This window comes from Pseudopodoces humilis, chromosome 6 (assembly GCF_049639895.1).
Source record: "Pseudopodoces humilis isolate 2021_Gansu_Grassland_sample_001 chromosome 6, ASM4963989v1, whole genome shotgun sequence".
NCBI classification, from domain to species: Eukaryota; Metazoa; Chordata; class Aves; order Passeriformes; family Paridae; genus Pseudopodoces; species Pseudopodoces humilis.
In genome coordinates, this window is record NC_142205.1 from 66488297 (window position 1) to 66508134 (window position 19838).

Genomic DNA, 19838 nt, shown 5'->3' on the forward strand with positions numbered 1-19838 from the left:
CTGCTCAGCCTGAAGAAGAGTGCAGGGAGACTTCAGAGCACCTTCCAATGTCTAAAGGGGCTAGGAGAGAGCTGGAGAGGTTTACAAGGGTCAATACACAAAATACTTATTCCCATTCCTTTCAGTCAAAGATCTGTAAGAAAAAAACCTGTCTTCATGTTTCAGCTCTATTAGAGAATCCAAATCAGCTTCACAGGGCTCTTAGGAGTCACATTCCCTCACATGGCCACTGCAGGGAACCCAGACTTGGCCATGGGAAGATGCCACCTTTGGGTCAGAGCGCGGAGGGCAGGAAGGTGACGAACTGCAAAGAAGATGCTCTTCTCCAAAAGGAGCCTCCAGAGTTCCTTCCACCTGTCTGAGCCTCAGAGCTGCTGAATGCCTTTCTGTCTGTAGGTCTGGATGTCTGCATTAATTGCAGCAGAACCCTTACACACTTTATTTAAGACCAAAATCACTTATTAAGACTGTGTCAATACAAGCCACAGCCTACCTACCATCAGCATGCATGTGTGATGGCTGCAGGACGTGAAATGCTGAAGCAAACTCTTATTTTCATTACTTTCTGCTTAGCTGTTGGCACATAAATTACCACTTCATAACAGGCCCTCTGGAATTCTTTTGCATTAACTAATGCAACTCGATGTATTTTTACAGTGTGATCATGGCTATCAGTTTCCATCTGTTCTACTGTCCTTTTGGAATGTTTTCGCTGTGAGGAAGTAAACAAAAATAGATCACTGTAAAAACAAACCTGCCTGACAGTCTAGACTGAGGGTCTAATTAAAAATAAGATTTATTAGAATAGAGAGAAATGTCTCAGTAAAACAAAGACACAGTTTCTCTATCATATCTGGTATTATTTTTGGCAAAGCCGAGCCAGGCTATAAATTCACTGAAACAAAGCAGTATGGCACCAATGCACCATTCTGATCTAGCATCTCTTCTCCAGACTTGGGGAACGTGCGAGGAAAACTCTTTGTTTCTCTTCAATTTTAGTCACCATAAATTCCTTTTTTTTTTTTAATTGGAACACGAGTGTGCTAGGGCTTGTCTCCACACAAGGTCTTGCACAGAGAAAGAAACCAAACTGAGCTAAGAGTAATGCTACCCCCTAGCCTAGACACAGTTAAAACAAACTGTACCAGCAGAACTATGCCATGCCAAGGGCTTGCTTTGATATAAATTAAATGGACACCTTGCTCCTGGAAGGGTGGGAAGTGGCAATTCAAGCTCGGAAAGACTCGGAACACAGAAACCTCTGCCAGTCCAAAGAGAAGGAGCAGCCTTTGGTGAGGGGCAGTCTCACAGAAGCTGCACAAGAAACAGGACAGGACAAGAGCAAAGATCTCAGACACCACCACCAACAGAGTCTCGCCCCAGTAAAGATACAGGTGAGGGCTGGGGACACCAAGAAGGGCAGCAGCCTTCAGTCACCAGCTTCTGGAGCAAATGGGCAGCCACTCATTGCTTCACCTAACACATGGAAAGAGCCCCACGCTCCCTCAGCCCTGGGGGTATCACTTTACACAGAAAAGGACTCCCTCATTAACACTGATAGGACCCAAGAACCATTTGGAGATTCGTGTGCAGAATTTAACACTTAGCAAAAATAAGCAGATGAAAATTTTGCCCTGTTTTTTTGGCCATTATTTCTAGTGTTTGCACTAGAGACGGATGAAAAATAATATTTTCCGTAATAAAGAATGTTGTTTTTAGAAGTCTAGTGATTTTTGAGATAAAAATTAGGTGACCTCACATGCAAAAATGCCCAAAGGCTGCTAAAATTGCAAAGAAATGAGAAATTCTAGATATTAAGAGCATGTAGCAAGGTGGAATCATTAAAGAAATTAGAGAGGATGAAAAAAGAGCCAACTTTGAACCAAAACACACAAATTGGTTTCGAATCATTTTCCACATAAGGAACATTCATCTCCCACTCTAGTTCAAGGACAGCTTAGAGATCCTTTTCCAGATCGTGCAAATGACAGCAGTAACTTAAATAATTACACATTTCTTAGAACCAGCAATATGAGCTTTAGGAAGAAAAAGAAAGGTGTCTTTGGAGCTGGGACAAGGCAGCAGATTTTCATTGTTTACTCCAGCATTTCATAAGCAGTTTCCTTTGTCAGGCAACAATTGATGTGCCATGCATCATTAAAGAATGAACCGATTTATAAATAGCATGAATACAAGGAGAACCCCATTGTTCTTCTTTGTGCTGGTAAACACATGCCAGATAAGACTTCTCTGAAGTGGGTTTCAAATTCCCCTACTAAATTTAAGGCCTTCCATCAGCCAGCTTGGCTGGAGAAATGGCACCTTCAGTGTCTGGCCCCACCAAGCCACCCCTTTTCCTCTCCAATGGGATGATGAGTGGCACCACACCCCTGCAGCAGCACCCAGCCCAAGGGATGCAGCACAAGGGATGCAGGAGTGACACAGGGCTAGCTCAGCCACAGGACACAGCCTGGGCAGAGACAAACAGCTCCACCTCAGCTATTTACACCAGGCAATCCCGGGTTTATGGCCATGGCTGAAGTTCCTAATGACTCGAGGCAAAACGTCCTGTGATTGTCTTTCCAGGAGGTCAGAGCCATTCACTCTGCCTTTCTTCATTAACTTCCACATCTTTACTAAGAACTGTCTGAAATCCCCACATCTTGCCCAAATAAAGAACACTTCCCCAGCTCGGAAGTCCAAGATTCCCAACAGTATCAATCATGAAATACTCACAAGATGAAGCTACAAGTGCACAAGCACAAAAGAAAACCCAGTGTCTCATTTCTCCCTGTCTGCAAATGAAGATAATCCCCCCCTCTTTTAAGAGGATATTACCATTGCCAAGCAAAAAACTCTAGCAGGACCACAGATCTGCCTCTCCAAGTATTTCCATTTTTAAACCAATAAATCTTTCATTTGAGTACCCTTTCCTCATTTACACGCTTCTCCTCCCTTCCTTGGGAGCTATGAACCTATTTCAAGTGTATTAAAGATGCTGAACTGAACCAGGAGTTCCCCTCCCAAGGTGTTACCCCTTCTCAGTGGGTGTAGATGATATATACATCACCATAAATGATACACACAGGGACGAGTAGTTCCTAGCAAACCCTTCAAGGAAGCCACCCACTGAAGGGTTAAACATGCAAACTGGAGATCCCGTCTAATTCCTCTTAATCCCTGGTAACACAGCACAGAAGATGAGGTATTGTTCCTGTTATTGCTGCCAGACACAAGCCAGGGTGCAGCACACGGCCACCCAAAATATCCCTCAGCACGGGGTCGTTGTGTGGGGATTGGTCCTGTGAGGAGTGCAAGTGATGCCAGCAGGCATTAGTCATTCCATATTAAACATAAAATAATATTAAATATAAATCCATATAAAAGCGTGGTGGTGAAACCCTCAGCCCTGCCCAAAAGGTTGAAAGAGAATTTGTGTTGGAAAGGCAAGAGAAAGGAGTTTAGCTGAGGGGCTTTTTCCTAAGAGAAACATTTAAAAGGTATAGAATGGCAAACTGAAGGGACCCCTTTAGGAGGACACCTACATTGTTCTTTTTCACATGAGATCAACAGTGATGATTGTACTAACTTCATGATTAATACAACAGGGGGAAAAGCCAAGACTGATCACAAAACACATTAACGCAATGTCAAATCATCTGGTTTGTCACTGTAGATTACAAACAGGATAAAAATCCAAAATTAAATTACAAAACAAGCTTTCAGATTAAATGACTACCATCCAAAATTAGACCATCTAACTAAAATACACTGGAACAAGCACTTGCATTTTCTTGACAAATCTCAGATATCTGGTACTTGAAGAAAGCTTTACTTCACCACTTGCACTTTCCTGATACACACCCCACCACCACCACCTTTCTCTCCATATAGTAATAACAAACACAGAAACACACACATGATAAAAGCTAGTGCTAAGTAAAAAGCCACAGATTGTAAACAAACCCCTTTGTTTCCTAAAATTTTGATGTTACTTTACTGAAAATAACCCTTCAATGTCAAGGCATGTCAGCTGTCCTGTGCAAAGTTCTGCCCTTGGACACTGTTCATAAAGCACCTACATACAACCCTGGGAGCTGGGCAGTCAGTGGTTCTTTCGTCTGATCCCATAGGGCAAACCCCAGGAATGGGTGAGAAATACTGGAAAGATACTTTCTTCTTCAGTTAGGGCACTAGGTGGATCTTTTCCATATTTTTGATATTATTTTAAAAGATAAATAGAATAAACTAGTGAAAGAATTTAGGGTGGGGGGGGTGAAATCACACCACTTCCCAAGGACAAGGATTAATTCACTTCTAGAGCAAGTGGTTTCACGCAAGCCTGCTCCTCTTTTATGCTGCCTGCTGGCAAGACAAAGCCGGGTCACTGTTTGGAAACTGTAAATATCTCTGTTTCACACCAGGTATCTGTCACCCTGGAGTCTGTATGAGACAAAAGATCTATTAACTTCCTTACTCCCGCTGCTCTCCTCGCCAGGCTCAGACAGCAAGTTTACCACTGGGCAGCTCCCCATGCTCAGTGGCTCACTCACATGCCAAGGTGCAATTAAGATGATTTTTGGCATCAGGGCAGAGAGCGTAGCTGGCAATGAAGAATAATCATGTAGACATTGTTAAGAATATCCCATTACCATTTTTCCCTTTTCTTCAACCATACTGAGACACAAAACCCAACACACTCTTCATAAGAGAAGGGAGAAAGAAAATATACAATATTCACACTTTTCCCCCACCAAAAAAAAACCACACAAGAAAATCCAAACCAAAACCAACAAAAAGAAATAGAAAAAAATATACAAATACGTGGGAAAAAAGCTGTGTGGCTTATTCAGCACCCACTGACAGCATGCACACAGAATGTCAACTGCAGTAGTTCTTGTGTTGGACAGCAAAAGCCTTCCAGAGAAATCCCATCAGTTAACAGGAAGACTGCATATGGTTATGTTTTTAAAAGTTGAAAGCTGATTATAATTTATAATACATTTATAAAGAAGCACAGTAAGCTAATTACATTTGGGAGAAGACACATTTTAGAGGCTATAAAGATACAACCAGTAATAGGAAATTCTAACTCACAATTATGCCTCTCAGTGTTCTTTACAGAATAAAACATTTGCTTGTGATTTCAGACATGGTTTGCATTCAACAATGTAAAAGTTGTTTGAAGTTTCAGTTGTTGTTCTCTTCCCTGCTCAGCAAATACTCATGTATTTTACAACATGTAAGAATATTACAGCCATAGGGTTGGGTCTCCTGTGAGTCCTTCTTCCCCAGCCAAGAAACTCTTTGCTCTAACTCAGAGCTGAAGGGTCATGATCCAAGTGCCCAATGACAAAGGCCTGACCCTCAAAACAACTTTCTGTCAAGAAAATATATGACACAAAAATAAGGAAAAAATTATAAAGGTGTGTCTTTTACAAATTGTTAGCATGGGTACAAATGCCTGCACAACAGGAATATTCTCACAAAAGTAGCATTATTTAAACCAGCAGCACTACTAAAACAGGTCTTTTTCCAATATGCTACTGTTGGTTAAAACGTGGCCATCAGCAGCACACTGCACACACACCAGGACGGGATCACATCTCTGAGATGGAGCAGTGCTCAAATTCCCTGACAACCACTTCAGAGAGGATCTTTCACTGCCAGCATAGGAGAGCAAAGTTACACACCTACACAGATCATCCTTAACCTGCAGAAGAAACAACAAAAGCAGCTGTGAAGAGAAAAAATCCACAGCTGTCAAGTAAGAATTGGCAATACCACTTTTGATGAAATCAAACAAAAAAGCCCCCCCCAAACCTGCAAACCACCACAATATCAAAACTAGGACTTAATTCCCAGAAGGAGGCATGGCTATGGGATCTGTAGGGCCATGAAGTACTGAGTATGCTCAGCCAGAGAGGGAAATGGTTGAACCACTACACACTACCACCATCCTCTGCTGGCTGACCCACTCAATGCCAGCCCCAAATTTCCAGGAGAGGGTGCAATTTCAAGACAAGACTCCTTTTCACACCTGGCTTCTCGGTATTACCGCAGAAGACAGCAGGAACAGCGTGAATGATCAGCTCTGTGACTGAAGGCAGAGCAAGTAAACCACTTGTACTTCACAGATGACGCTCCAAACCTGGTTCCCACCCTTTGCTTTTCAAGCTAGTCATGCAGAAAACCTTTAAAGACCCTTCAGTCAAGGCAAATGGCTTTGTGATAATGGATGTTTCCAGCTGAAATGTTACACTTTTACCTGCTGTCACATCCAAGAAGAGAAACAAAGCCATCTTCATACTCATTGGTGAGTTAGGTAAAAAAGTATCCTAAATTGGAGGTGTGTGAGGAGACCTGTCATCCCAGGGACTTAGCCAGGCAGGGATGGCAAGAACTTCCAGGAGCTGTTCAGAGCCAATTCTCCTGTCCAAGACTGACGCCACAACTTCAGTGAAAAACCAATCACAGTCCTGGAATTACACAGGAGTACAAAGACAAAGAAACAACCACTGAATAAAACCTTACCTCTGCTCGCTGCGTGCGGGGCAAAACGGACGACTTTTCAATGGCGTAAACATCCACCAGGTAGAGCCGTGCTCCTTGCTCCCTGTCCAGAATGGCAGCGGTCTGGATGACCCCGGTGTGGCGCCCGATGGTGAAGAGGCGCCCGAGGCTCCTGTCGTCGCACCGAACGGACACGATGTAATATTCCACCTGCGCCTCGGAGCCCCGTGGGCTCGCCGCTTCCAGGGATATCACGTTCGTCCCGATGGGCTCGCCCTCTTTCAGGATGGTGATGTATTTGGGCTGAGTGAAAACAGGCCCATCGACCCCTTGCAGAATTATAGTCATCTCAGTGGTGGATTTTCTCCTCTCGGGGCCCAGGTCGGTGGCAGAAACTATGAGGTTGTAGATGAGCTGAGAAGGCACCAACGCTGAGGCTACTCTTAAATCTCCGCTGTAGCGATCCACGATGAAGGTTTCGGTGTCTCCGTTGACTATCTCATACTCCACCTCTCCATTGGCACCCTCGTCAGGATCCGCAGCCATGATTGTGGTTAGGATTGAACCGATCACAACCGAGGGGTCGGCCGCCAGGGCGTTCTGCGATATGAACACGGGGACGTTGTCATTTTGATCCGTCACCAGGATGGTCACGTTCTTGAGAGCAAATCGCCTGGACTCCACGGGAACGGCCTGGTCAGTGGCTTTGACTGTTAACTCAAAGAGATTGGCAAACTCCCGATCGATCTCAGCATTGGTAAATATTGTCCCCCTCACCTCATCTATACGGAAGTGATTCCCCCTTGGCATCTGCTGGATGATTGCATACGTTAGCTGCCCGTTAATATCCGCGTCCGGATCGTGAGCAGTCACGGAAATGACAGAGCTACCCACAGGAACGTTCTCAACAATTGATTTAAAGATGTCTCCCGGAGGAAAATGAGGAGGGTTATCATTGAAATCCCTAACGTGTATCACCAGTGACATCGTAGAGGACCGCGGGGGCCTTCCTTGGTCTTTTGCTGTTATATTTAGCTTATACAGAGACTGCGTCTCAAAGTCCAGTTTCTTGGCGAGAAAAATACTCCCGGTGTTGGGACTGATGCTGAAGGTCCCGTGATTGTTTGTCCCTGTAATGCTGTAGTGGAGGTCGGCGTTGTCACCTGAATCAGAATCAGTGGCAGTGACAGACGACACAAGTTCACCAACCCTCATATTTTCTAAGACATCCACTAACAAGGTTGATTTCGGGAAGGAAGGGCTGTTGTCATTTTCATCCAATACATCAATGCTCAACATGCAAGTTGAACTTAGAGAAACAGCTCCAGAGTCCACTGCTTGGATGACAAGGGAATACGAGGCAGTAGTCTCATGATCTAGTCTGCCTACTAAGGTCACCTGGCCTGTGCTGCTGTCTATTGCAAACTGATTTTCTTCATTTCCCTTGATTACAGAGTAGTGAATCAACCCATTAACCCCTTCATCAACATCTGAGGCAGAAACTCTTAGGACCTGTGTCAGATTCACTGCCAATTCTGATATAGTAGCTTGGTAAAGATCTTTCAAAAATTTGGGGGCATTATCATTGATGTCTTTCATATAGATCTGTACAGTTGCCTGATCCTTCAGAGGCTTTGGCAACCCCTGATCTGTTGCTATGACTGTCAGACTAAATACTGCAGCTCCCCTCTGTCTCATGAGAGCTTCTCTGTCAAATTGATGAGTGCTTCTGATTTCCCCAGTTACTGTGTTCAGCTCAAAATCCGGCTGCATTTGCTCAAATGAATACCTGACCTCACCATTCGGCCCAAAGTCTTTATCTACAGCATTTATTTTACCCACATACGACCCGCCTCTCTGTTCCTCTTCGAAGTAGAACACATAGTTGGTACTGTTGAACAGGGGCCTGTTGTCATTTACATCCTCCAGAATCACGGTAACGTTCACAGTAGCATTGAGTGGTTCTACTGCTCTATCAGAAGCAACAACCAGTAAAACATATCTTTCCTGAAGTTCACGGTCCAGTTCACTTTTTATATACAGCTGACCATCTGGGAATATGCCAAAGGCATCCCCAGCATTTCCTTCAATTATACTGTAAGCAATTTCACCGTTCACTCCCGAGTCTTTGTCAGAAGCCTGTACCTTAAAGAACCTGGAATTCACGGGCTCTGACTCCAAGATAGTAATTTCATAGGAAAGCTGGTCAAACACCGGTGGGTTATCATTTACATCATGGACAGAGACAGTCAGGATAAAATTGGAGGACAGCTGAGGCACCCCCATATCCGAGGCCAGGATTTCAACTTGGTAAGACCCAGCGTTTATGTCAAGCGGCCCCGTTAAGCTTATAGCACCAGTTTCTTCATTGATTGAGAACAAGCCCTTTGGGTTTTGCTTAAGGCTGTAAAGGACCATGCCATTAACACCTTCATCGGGATCAAGAGCTTTGGCCTGGAATATGGTATGCCCAGCCTTCCAGTTCTCAACAACATTTACACTTTCCACCACGTGAACGAAGTGTGGGGAATTGTCATTTAAATCTTTGACAGTTATATTGACCACAGCATCCCCAGTTATCGCCCCACCTCTAGCAACCACCTTCAGCTGGTAAAATGCTTGCTCCTCCCTGTCAATAATACTGGCTGTGGTGATCCGCCCCGTCGCCCTGTTGATGGCAAACACGCCCCTCTGGTCACCCGTCGTAATGAGGTAACTGATGTTGGTGTTGAGGTCCATGGTGGAAGCAAATACAGTACCTACGTGGTAACCCATGGCAACGTTTTCAAAAACAACAAAACTGTACGTGCCCTGGCTGAAAACAGGGGGGTTGTCCTGTGTGTCCAACACAGTGATGGTGACAATGGCTTGGTTCTGCGACTGAAGGTGGCCACCGTCAGTGGCCACGATCTGCAACTGGTAAGCAGTTTTCTCCTCCCTGTCGAGGGCTATTTTTGTTGTGATGACCCCTGTCTGCCCATGGACCTGAAACCTGGAGGTATCTCCAGCTGAGATGCTGTACTTGACCGTCCCATTGGGTCCCAGGTCGGGGTCCGTGGCAGACACGGTGGTCACGTAGGTTCCGGCTGGCTCATTCTCTTGGATATGGGCAAAATACTGAACGGGGTAAAACACGGGGCTATTGTCATTCACATCCAGGATGGTCACATTAACTCGGGCTAGCGACGAAAGGGGAGGAGAGCCCAAATCAGTGGCCAAGACCTGCAAGGAGAAGTGAGACTGCTCCTCCCGGTCCAGCTGCGAGACGGTGCTGAGCTTGCCTGAAACCGGGTCCAAGCGAAACATCTGGCGAGGGGTCACAGAGGAGGGGCCAACTGCTGCCAGCGCCGGCTCGGCTTCCTGCAGGGAGAAGCGGACAGTCCCATTGTCCCCCAGGTCCCCATCGGTGGCACTTAGGACAAGCAGCTCAGTTCCTGATGGTGAGTTTTCAGCCAGGGACACCTGGTAACCCTCAGGCTGACCGAAGCGAGGCTTGTTGTCATTGACGTCCAGGATGGTCACCACCAGCTGCGCGTAGGAGAATTTGGGCTGCACCCCCTGGTCACGGGCGCTGACGTTGAGCACCACCTGAGAAGCAGTCTCCCGGTCCAGCCCGCTGGAGCTGGACGTGCCTGCAGCGTGCCCGGCAGTGCCACCCTCGGGGACAGCCGTGGTGACCAGCCCGCTGTGCTCGCTGATGCGGAACCAGCCCAGCTCGTTGCCCGAGACGATGCTGTACTTGAGGTTGGCGTTGAGGCCCGAGTCGCGGTCCGTGGCGCTGAGGCCCCGCACGTAGCTGCCCAGGGGCACGTCCTCGCTGATGTTCACCCTGTACACCGACTGCCCGAAGACAGGCGGGTGGTCATTGATGTCGTTCACAAAGATCACCAGGCTGGCTACTGAGGAGCGGCTCACGGGAGCCGCCGCCGCCCCGTCGGGGGAAAAGATGGAGGTGGGGGAGCCTGGAGGTGGCGGTGGGGCCCCGTAGTTATCCGCCACCGCCACGGTAAGGTTATAAGCCGGGATGCGTTCCCGGTCCAGCGCGGCCGCTACCTTGATAAGGCTGAGGTTGGGTACCTTACTGCTGTGCACCTCGAAGTGCCGCTGCTCGTTTCCCGCCAGGATGGACACGGAGATGTTCCCGTTGGCCGCGGGAGAGTCGGCATCGCTCACCGTCAGCAGGGCCACCACCGTGCCGGGGGCCGCGTTCTCATCCACAGAGGCAAAGCGGGAGGTGGCCGGGAAGTAGCGGAACTTCACCCGGGGCTCGTTGTCGTTGACGTCGAGCAGGCGGATGAGGGCCTCGGCCCGGCCGCTCAGCGCCGGCACCCCGCGGTCCATGGCCTGGACCGTCAGCGAGTACTGCTGCCGCATCTCGTAGTCCAAGCGCTCACGGATGCGGATCACCCCGCTCTCGGGGTCCACCTCAAAGGGGAGGCTGCCAGCCCCGTCCCCGGCACCGCTGCCACCATCGCCTCCCTCCAGGCGGTAGCGGATGTCGGCATTGGTGCCCTCATCGGCATCAGCCGCGGTGACCTGTAGAACGCTGGCCCCGACGGGCGCATCCTCGGGCACTCGTGCCTGGTAAAGCGTCTGGCTGAAGATGGGCGGGTTGTCATTGATATCCTGGACGGTGACGTTGACCTGAAGGTACCCTCGGCGACGGGGCTCGCCCTTGTCCTCCACCTGCACCAACAGCTGGTAGGTGGGGGTGGCCTCCCGGTCCAGCCCTCCACGGGAAACCAGGTGCAAGAAAGCTCCCTCACCGCTGGGGTTGAGGGTGATGTTGAGGCGGAAGCGGCCCTCCTCGTTGCCGGCCACGATCCGATAGGAGCCATGGTCCACGCCATTGGTGCCACTGTCGGCGTCGGTGGCAGTGTCCAGGATAAGCTGGCGCCCGCTGCCCGTGTCCTCCTTGAAAGTCACCACGATGGAGGGGTCGGGGAAGACGGGCGCGTTGTCGTTGAGGTCGAGCACCAGGACGCGCACCTCGCTGGGGTAGGTGGGCTGGCTGGAGAGCACCACCAGGTCCACCACGTCGCTGGCCAGGCTCTCGCGGTCGATGGTGGCGCGGGTGTGCAGGGCGCCCGAGGTGGCGTTGATGGCGAAGAGCTCGTGGTGCTCGCTCAGGCGGTAGGTGAAGCCGGGCCGGGTGGCGATGGTGCCCACCCAAGTGCCGGGCGGCTGCTCCTCCAGCACCCGGAACACCTGGCGCGGCTCCGCGGCTGCGCTGCCCAGCGGCGGCAGCAGCGGCAGCAGCAGCGACAGCAGCAGCGGCGGCCCGCGGGCGGCGGGGGGGCGGCCCATGGCGAGCCGGGGGCGCAGCGCCCCGAGGGGGCGGCCCGGCCCCCCCGCTTGCCCCGCTCCCGCTTCCCTGCCCTGCCCGCCGCCTCTCCCGGCACCCGCGGACGCTGCGCTCCGGACGCGGACGGGAGCGGAGCCGGCGGCGCTCCGCGCTCACGGGACGCTCCGGCTCTGCCTCTGCCGCTCCTCCCGCCGCCGCTCCGGGGCTGGGGGGCGGCCGGGGGCTCCGCGCCGCATCGCCGCTCAGCAGCCGCCGCCGCTACCGCCGGGGCCCCCGCGGCCCGCCGCTCCCGCGCGGGGGCCGCCCCCCCGCCGGCATGCCCGGGCGCACGGCGGCCGGGCCGGTCCTTGATCCGCGGCAGCCCGGACCCAACTTTGCCCGGCGCTCATGGATCCCGGCCCTCTTGACGGCCGGGCCGGCTCCCCCCACGGCCGCCCATTGGCCGCCCGGCCGCGCCGCCCCGCCCCGGCCCGCCCCCCGCACCTGAGGGGCCGCCCCGGCGGGAGCGGGACGGGCGGGGAGCGCGGCGGCAGCCCCCGGGAGCGGGGCCAGGGGCCCCCGGGACGCTCCCGCCTGGAGAGGGGAGCCAGCCGGGAGCCCGGCGGGCCGGGAGGAGCGGGTCGGGCTGCCCCGCGCACCGGGGGACGCGGCTGCGGCGGCCCCGCTTACTTTGGATGCAGTTCTGGAGGGAACTCGCGGGACCCGTTATCCCGGGAAATGCGGCGCTGGCAGCGCCTCCCGCGGGCCGGCAGCGCCCTCTGCCGTCACCGCCCGGCCCTCGGCAGCGGGAATGCCGGAGCATCCCGCGGGAACCCTGTCCTCCTCGGCCCGACCAGCGCCCCGCCCGACAGAAAGCCCCCTCCTGCCCAAAAAAAAAAAAAAAACCTGACGAAGCTCCTGCTGGCAGCAAAAGTTTTAGTTTTGTACGAGTTGATCTTTAAATACGAGCAGCGTCGTAAACGCAAATCTATAGATAGCAATTAAGGTGGCAGTGTAAATCTAGCAATTGAAGTGGCCAGGTAAATCTAGCAATTAAATTGGCAAGGTGAATCCAGCATTGCCGCGTAGCGGATCAGCAAATTTCAGAGTTTATTTATCCCTGTGACAGAGTTAATGAACCTGGCAGTGTATTTTCCAGCACGGAAAAGTCGGAAAAGTGAGAAAAAAAGTGGGAAAAATAGTAGGGGAGCGTAGAAGGATAGGGTGTCAAAAGCAGTTTGTTGCCTGCTAGTACCGTGGATATAATTAAAGAAAGGGAGATCTAATAAACATTAGCAGCAATCTTGACTGGAAGCAGCAAGGAAGAAGAGGTGGTTCCTGTTCCCGTATTGCCATCTAACACAAAGGGATACCTCGGGCCAGTAATTTCTGCAAATCCCTGTTTCCTATAAGGATGGATCCTGACACCCGCGAGCATCCCCGATCCCGAGATCGAGCTGTGAGGGACGCTAATCCCAGCACCTCTCCCTGCACCGCAGCGCTGTTGCCGCAGTTCATCTTTCCTCTGGCACACCGCTGCCCTCAGCCCGTGATTAGTTATTAATTTTTCAGCTGCCGACCTGGAGGAGAAGGGCTTTTCTGCCTCGAGGCGCTCTGCTTTTCCTAGCTGCACTAGTTCGGTAGGAGATAAGTCACCCACAAACTATTCTCGGTGTAAAGACCTCCTCCTCCTCCTCCTCCCCTCCTGCGAGAGGGATAAATCAGTGGGACAGCTGAGAAGGGATCCCCGGCGCTGCAGCAGTTCTTTGCTATTTAACTCCACCTACAGGCGTGCATCGAGCCTTGCCTGCAGCTCGCTGGATGCTCTCGAAAGCTGTTCTCTTTACTTCTGCTACAAAAGTGCTGGCACTTTGGATGAGCCGGCAAAACCCAGCACTGATAGGCTATGCACGAAGAAATAAGATTATATGGGCTGGAGGGTGAGGATTACCAACATAACTTATCGTCAGCCTTCACTAGAACAGCTCTTGAAGCATTCACATCTTAATCACTGGAGTTTTTTCCTCACTACATGGGATTTTTCACATCTGGCGGGTAAATTTGACTTCAAAGTCCAAAACATAGCACGGAGAAGCATTCTGCCCCTGAAAGGAACTTCGGTTCTTTCCCTAATTAATAGGTCAGAATGAATCACTAACCAGCTATTTTTCACGTGGAGCAGGCACAATCTCGTTCTGACATTGTTCAAGCTCTTCTGTGCCCATAGTTTGTGCTTCCCTCTGGGCTCTTCTCTCAAAGGTCAAAATAAGAAATGATGCTGCAAAGGTATGGAAATTCAAATGTATGAAAGCAAAACATCAGCCTTTTAAATACTGTACATCAGAGGTAAGCAAAATGGCTAAAATTCTGAGCAAGAAAGAATATCCAGAAAACAGGAGAATATCTAGACAATATGTTTTAAAGCACCATTTTATTGCTACTCTAGAAAATCATAACTAATGTTTGTAAATATTAGATCCCAGCATGTGCCCCTTGCATTATATTAACAGAAAATGATACATTGCAAAGCTTTGCAACGCGTAAGAATGAATCAAACAAAATCTATTTGCCAGTTTACAGGCCATGTGATTTAATACTTTCAATTATATCAATGACCTGATATAATAAATGTAAATATCTCAGAGTTTTTTCAAAAACTAAATTTGCTTAAGCCTTTTGTACTTTTTGTAGATGTAAAAATGTTTTTCTAGATGAGTCTTTCACAAAAGAAATAGGGACATCCTTTAAATTCCTGAAGTGTTTCAATATATCAAAGTTCCATTTTGTAGGATCCAGGAAGTTGCTTTTTTAAATCCAAAACTTTACAGAAAGGTAAATAAAACTTTACAGACAATCTCCAGCTATGAAAATAGTGGCGGGGAATTTTTTTCAAAATAATTTTCTCATTGCAACTGTATTTTTTTTTTTTTACTCTGAGCTGTTTCTAATGTAGCCAAACTTAGAAGATGTTTTAAAACCAACTGTACTTTTTTAAAAGTTATTCTAATGGCTAAGAAAATGCCCATTGAAGTTGGAGCAGCTTTGTAAGTATAAAGCAATATCTTTATTATAAAGTCTGTGCATATCAGTGGAATTACTCTGGTGCTTCACCAGCATAAGTGTGGGTTGAGTTTTTGACCCCTTTTAGATTAACACAAATACATTTAGACAGAATTAAGACTGTGCTAAGAAGCACTGCACCACTCATAACTTGCAGGAATGGAAATAAAGTGAAGAATAGGTCATTTTTGCACTTTCTGTCTTGCCTCCAGCTCTGTTGATAACACCTCCCAACACTTCATCAGGCTTTCACCTCCAGATATAGAAGAAGCAATCTAATCCCAACACTGTCCAGCTCACACTCCACTGCAAAATCTGAATAACGACCTCAGTGTCCATTGTCAGCAGATCAGCACATCTGGCTGTCACGTTTAATGTGCTTCCAACGCTGTTTTTGCCTGAAGTGGGCCATGATGCTGCTGAAATGTTGTGCTGGAAGGCACAGACTGTACAGAAGCAGAGAGCTGATGAATGAAGTGAAAAGCATTATAGGGGAAAAAAAATTTCTAAGCAATTTTTTTCCTTGGGTAAGTGTAAGGAAAATTGAATACATACCTATTATCTCACACAGCCCTCAGAGGTCTCAGGGTTGCAATTGGATATCACAACAGGGAGAGAATTTCATTCTGCAGCCAGAACAGGAACTGGTTATGAGTTCAGCAGATCTGGCAGGTAGGTTTCTGTGTTTTATATTTGATGAGCTAAAGGTAGGAGCACAAAAGCTCTGTTTGATGCGCCGTACTCCTGAGTGATGCAAGACTTGGCATTGGGCATCCTCATTATCCCTTGAAGGCAGCTGGAATCCTGCCCACACTTGCATCATTACCGTTTAGTCAATGATCTTAGAGGTCTTTTCCAACCTAAATCATTCTGTGGTCATCTGCAGACCCCCACTTCATTGAAGTCTTCACTGATGTGAGACATTTCTTTCTTAAGAGGGTGCAGCATGTGTTTGATGAATGAGTAAATCTATTTTTCTTTGGTTCTCTTACTGAACTTTTTCTCTGTTGGTTCCTAACTGCATTTGATTTTTTAACACCACTATATTTTTCAATTAGGGACAGACAGAGTGGAAAACACCTTTGCTCCACCACTTTCTCCTTTGAAGCTCCAGGAATAAAATATTACTGTAGCATTTTCCTCAGGATGCAGTTTAGCAGTCACTGAGGCAGAATAATGCTGATTTAAATCAATATCTATTGAACCCTACCTTTTCATTATTAGGTGGATAATACCCCATGAGTCCTGCTCTTGTTATGAGGACTGAACATGGCATATCATTCAAGTTTCACTTGCTGTGACACTAAATAATTCAGACTGGGGTAGTCATAATGTGTCACTGAGAATGACATCCTCCCAGACAGGGACAGCAGCATCCGACTTTTAGAGCCTGGTTCAATTCTCAGTTCCCATCCCGGTCACATAATGAGAGCTGAATTGGCCTTTTGATATTTATTACTTAATAGACTCGCTCAGCTTGGAAAAAGAACATTAAAGTGTTTTTCCAGCCATGTTTTATAGCCCAGAAATATACTGGTCTGAACTCAGTAGTTTAATTTTTCAACACCTGCTCTGCAACACCATGTTTTCTTTTCCCTTTAACAGCTAGGGCACCCCACAGTGCCCTTAACTGTATATTGTGGCTGTGGGTTTTGGGTTTTTTTTTTTAATTAAAGTTTGGGGATGTTTTTTTAATAGCTCATGGCCTGGCTGCTGGCAAAATCCTGCTGAAGTCAGGCACTGCCACATTTTTAAAGGTTTTGAAAAACATCCTCTACAATTCGACTGTTAAATTCAGCATTATTTCCACTCAAAGTCAGATTCCCATCAAATGAACAGAAGAATCCCATCACACCCGAACAGAAAAAGAAAGTTAAAAGTTACAGTAAAAAAACCCTAGCACATAGAAAGTGGAAATCCTGCAGTTTAAAGCCAAAACTGTACTGATCTCTGACACTTAAGAATAACTTAATGACCAGGAGAAAGAAAGAAGAATCCCAAAGCAAGTGCTTATTTTCGGTTCACTTTTGTTTTAAGTGCTCTGATTCCTTTGTCACAGGGTGCAAAAGCCTAAATTGCAACCAAGGGCTTGTATAATTCTCTTTTCTATTGTCACAGTAAAACTTCCATGGATCAAATCAGGAGTTTGTAAAGTAACTGGGAAATACTGAAATACGTGGAATGCATACATGTTGTCATGACTTGGAAAGCCACAAATTGAAAGAGTAAATTTAAAAAAATAAAATAAAATAAAATAAAATAAAATAAAATAAAATAAAATAAAATAAAATAAAATAAAATAAAATTGTCCATAATATGTTGCTTAGTCATAAAAAAAACCAAACAAAAGCAGTGCTGTCAGCTGTTTTAGGTGGAGAAACTTAAGCTGATTTTAAGACTGAAATTGTAATTTCCTGGGAACCCACAAGATGGTAGAGTTCAGCTGAGGAGAGTAACTAGGCTGCATCTTTTGCCTGGACCATGAGCACATAGTTTCTAACCAGTTAAAAGTGCTAATTTTGCTATGTCCAAGATACTCAAACAATTCTGACCTTTTCCTTTTTTTTTTTTTTTTCATAAACTGTTTAAACATTTGGAGAGCTTTTATTTTCTGGCTTAGTCTTTGTTTTCTGTTTGAAGGAATGCACCCCATTACTCCTTCAAGCATCTGTAGTCCATACTCTTGATGGAGTTTAGTAATGGGATGCAATTATTGACAGTGAGACACTGGGAAAATAAACTGTTTGTCTGGAATCCAGAAAATCTGGAACACATCATCGTGCAGCTGTACACAGTCACTGTGAGGCTGCTGGGCACTTAGTCTTCATTAAACAAAGCAACCTAAAATCTCTAAAACCTAAATCTCCTAAAGTCTCTAAATCAGAAATACCACCTATTATCCAGTAAAAGAGCTCAGCAAATGTACAAATCTGGAAGCTAAATCTGCTCACTGGAGCCCAACAGCTTTACTGGTATCACCCTGATGCTAAGTGGGGGTTCACTGACTCTCTTGTCATGATGCCAGGTACTCAAGGAAGAGAAATAAAGTACCTACAGCATCTCAAATGCAGTTTTTGGAGAAGAAAGGCCATGAATGTCCAAACCACTTGGCGCTCAGAAGAATAAAATTTTGGTGTGAACTTGGTTACAATGGCAGCTTAATTCAGCATGTATAGATTAGAGGATAAGGCAAGCAAAGCTAGGGAAAAGTGTATTTTGAAAGAATTTAACAGTATCTGCATAATATTCAGAAAATGTGTACTCTCTATAGGGGGAAAAAAAAAGCCCAACAACCTCCCTCAAGATTTTTAAGAAATATTAAGAAGAATTACGAAGCATTCAAGGACAAACAGCACACAGGCTCTGTACTGAGTAGTATGAGATGTAAGTAGGCCTTATATTACATAACCTTAAAGCAAATTATTATATTTCATGCTTGATAATAAAATTAAAATCCCATATTTAAATCAGTCCCAGAAAAACACAGAACAAGTTTATTATGTCTTTATTTTAGTAGCATATGGTGATTTACTAGGGAGCCTTTTTGATACGCTGAGGAAAAACCTTGGAGCCTTTAGGCTGTGCAGAAGGTGAAATACATCATGTTTTATGTTAATTAAACATTTAGTCTTTCACTGATTAAGGAACTAAAGGTACAACTTAATTTTTACAAAAATTTGCAAGTAATGTTAAAACTCCAACACATTATGAAGGGACCCTAAGGGTAAGTCACAGTCACTTTATATCACTACTTAATGTCATCCTGAAAAGTACTTTCATTACGGTGAAATATAGCACACTAAGTGCTGAATGGGAATTGTCAGAGAAAGCTGGGACTCACATCAGATGACAATAAATGAGGAATGATTTCTTGTGGCTGGAGAGGCAGCTGTAGTGCCCTGTGAAGGGGAGGCTAAGTCCTGAGCAAAGGAATTTGAAAATACCAAAATGACAGGTTAACCCAGAGCTGGGCCAGATAAGGACTTTCTCTTGAAATTTATTCAAAATGTTGATCTTGAAGGTGGTTGCAGGGCTGGAGCAACCTGGGTCAAAGACAGAAAGAGTCAAACCCTCCCCTGAACAGAGAGCAAAGTCCCTCCAAAGCTCTTTGATGTCCCGGGTTTCAGGTTGTTGGAAACTTTAATAATAAACTTCTTTGGTATGCATAATTTCACATAGATATTTATGTGTGTGTGTCCGTCTGGGAATGAAATAGCAATAGGAACAGACAATCACAGTGATCGTGAAAGAAAAGGGAGAATGACCCCAGAAGGTGTTTTTTGTACACCTCTTCAGTATTTGAAATGGTCTTTGACTGGGAATCACTAAAATTTCTGCCATGATTTTCCTTAGGGAATGCCTCGTTTATAGTCTGCAGTGTATGCTCTGCATTATTCCAGAATAGAATCCTAAAACATGCTGAGTTGGGAGGGTCCACCAGGATCACTGGGGCCAATAAATTCTGTCTGGAAGTATTTGCTGTAGTACAGATCACTTATATTAGCAAGGGGTGGTGGGGGAGTGTATTTATTTATTTTTATGCTAGCTTCATTTGAGGCTAAGCTGCTTCACTTTCTCGAGGAGTCATTATCCGTATGGAAAAGCCACTGCCCATTCCATTTGACCCATTCCTCTGTTTTACAGCTGACTGCTTCCATTTAATTTTGAGGTAACAAGCATTTTTACCACCCTCCCTCCCCACTTCAATGGTGCTTCTGTCAATGTTTCTGGTTTTGTGATCCTAATGAGAAGCTGAAAGCCGTCCACTAGTCACCATTCCAGAGCATGGCAGGAAAAAGGCAGAACAGGTTTCAGCCCCTTGATGAAAACAAACATAACCAATATAACTATTCAAACTAATGTAACTAATTCCTTCACACGTAGTGCACAGAGTGCAGAGAACCCCAGAGCAGGGAGAGCACCTGCTTGGCCATGGGGAGGCACTGCAGGTTTCTAAAAGTGGCTATTTCTGCTTTGGCAG

At 46.8% G+C, this 19838-nt stretch overlaps 1 protein-coding gene across 1 annotated transcript in view; it reads right to left on the reverse strand.

Annotated features, from left to right (window-relative positions):
- FAT4 (FAT atypical cadherin 4) overlaps positions 1-11820 on the reverse strand; it is a 123280-nt gene extending 111460 nt beyond the window's left edge. Inside the window, exon 1 of the mRNA XM_014259618.2 lies at positions 6535-11820. Coding sequence (XP_014115093.2) covers positions 6535-11820 — 5286 coding nt within the window. The remainder of the gene's footprint in view (positions 1-6534) is intronic.
- Between the last annotated feature and the right edge of the window lie 8018 nt (positions 11821-19838).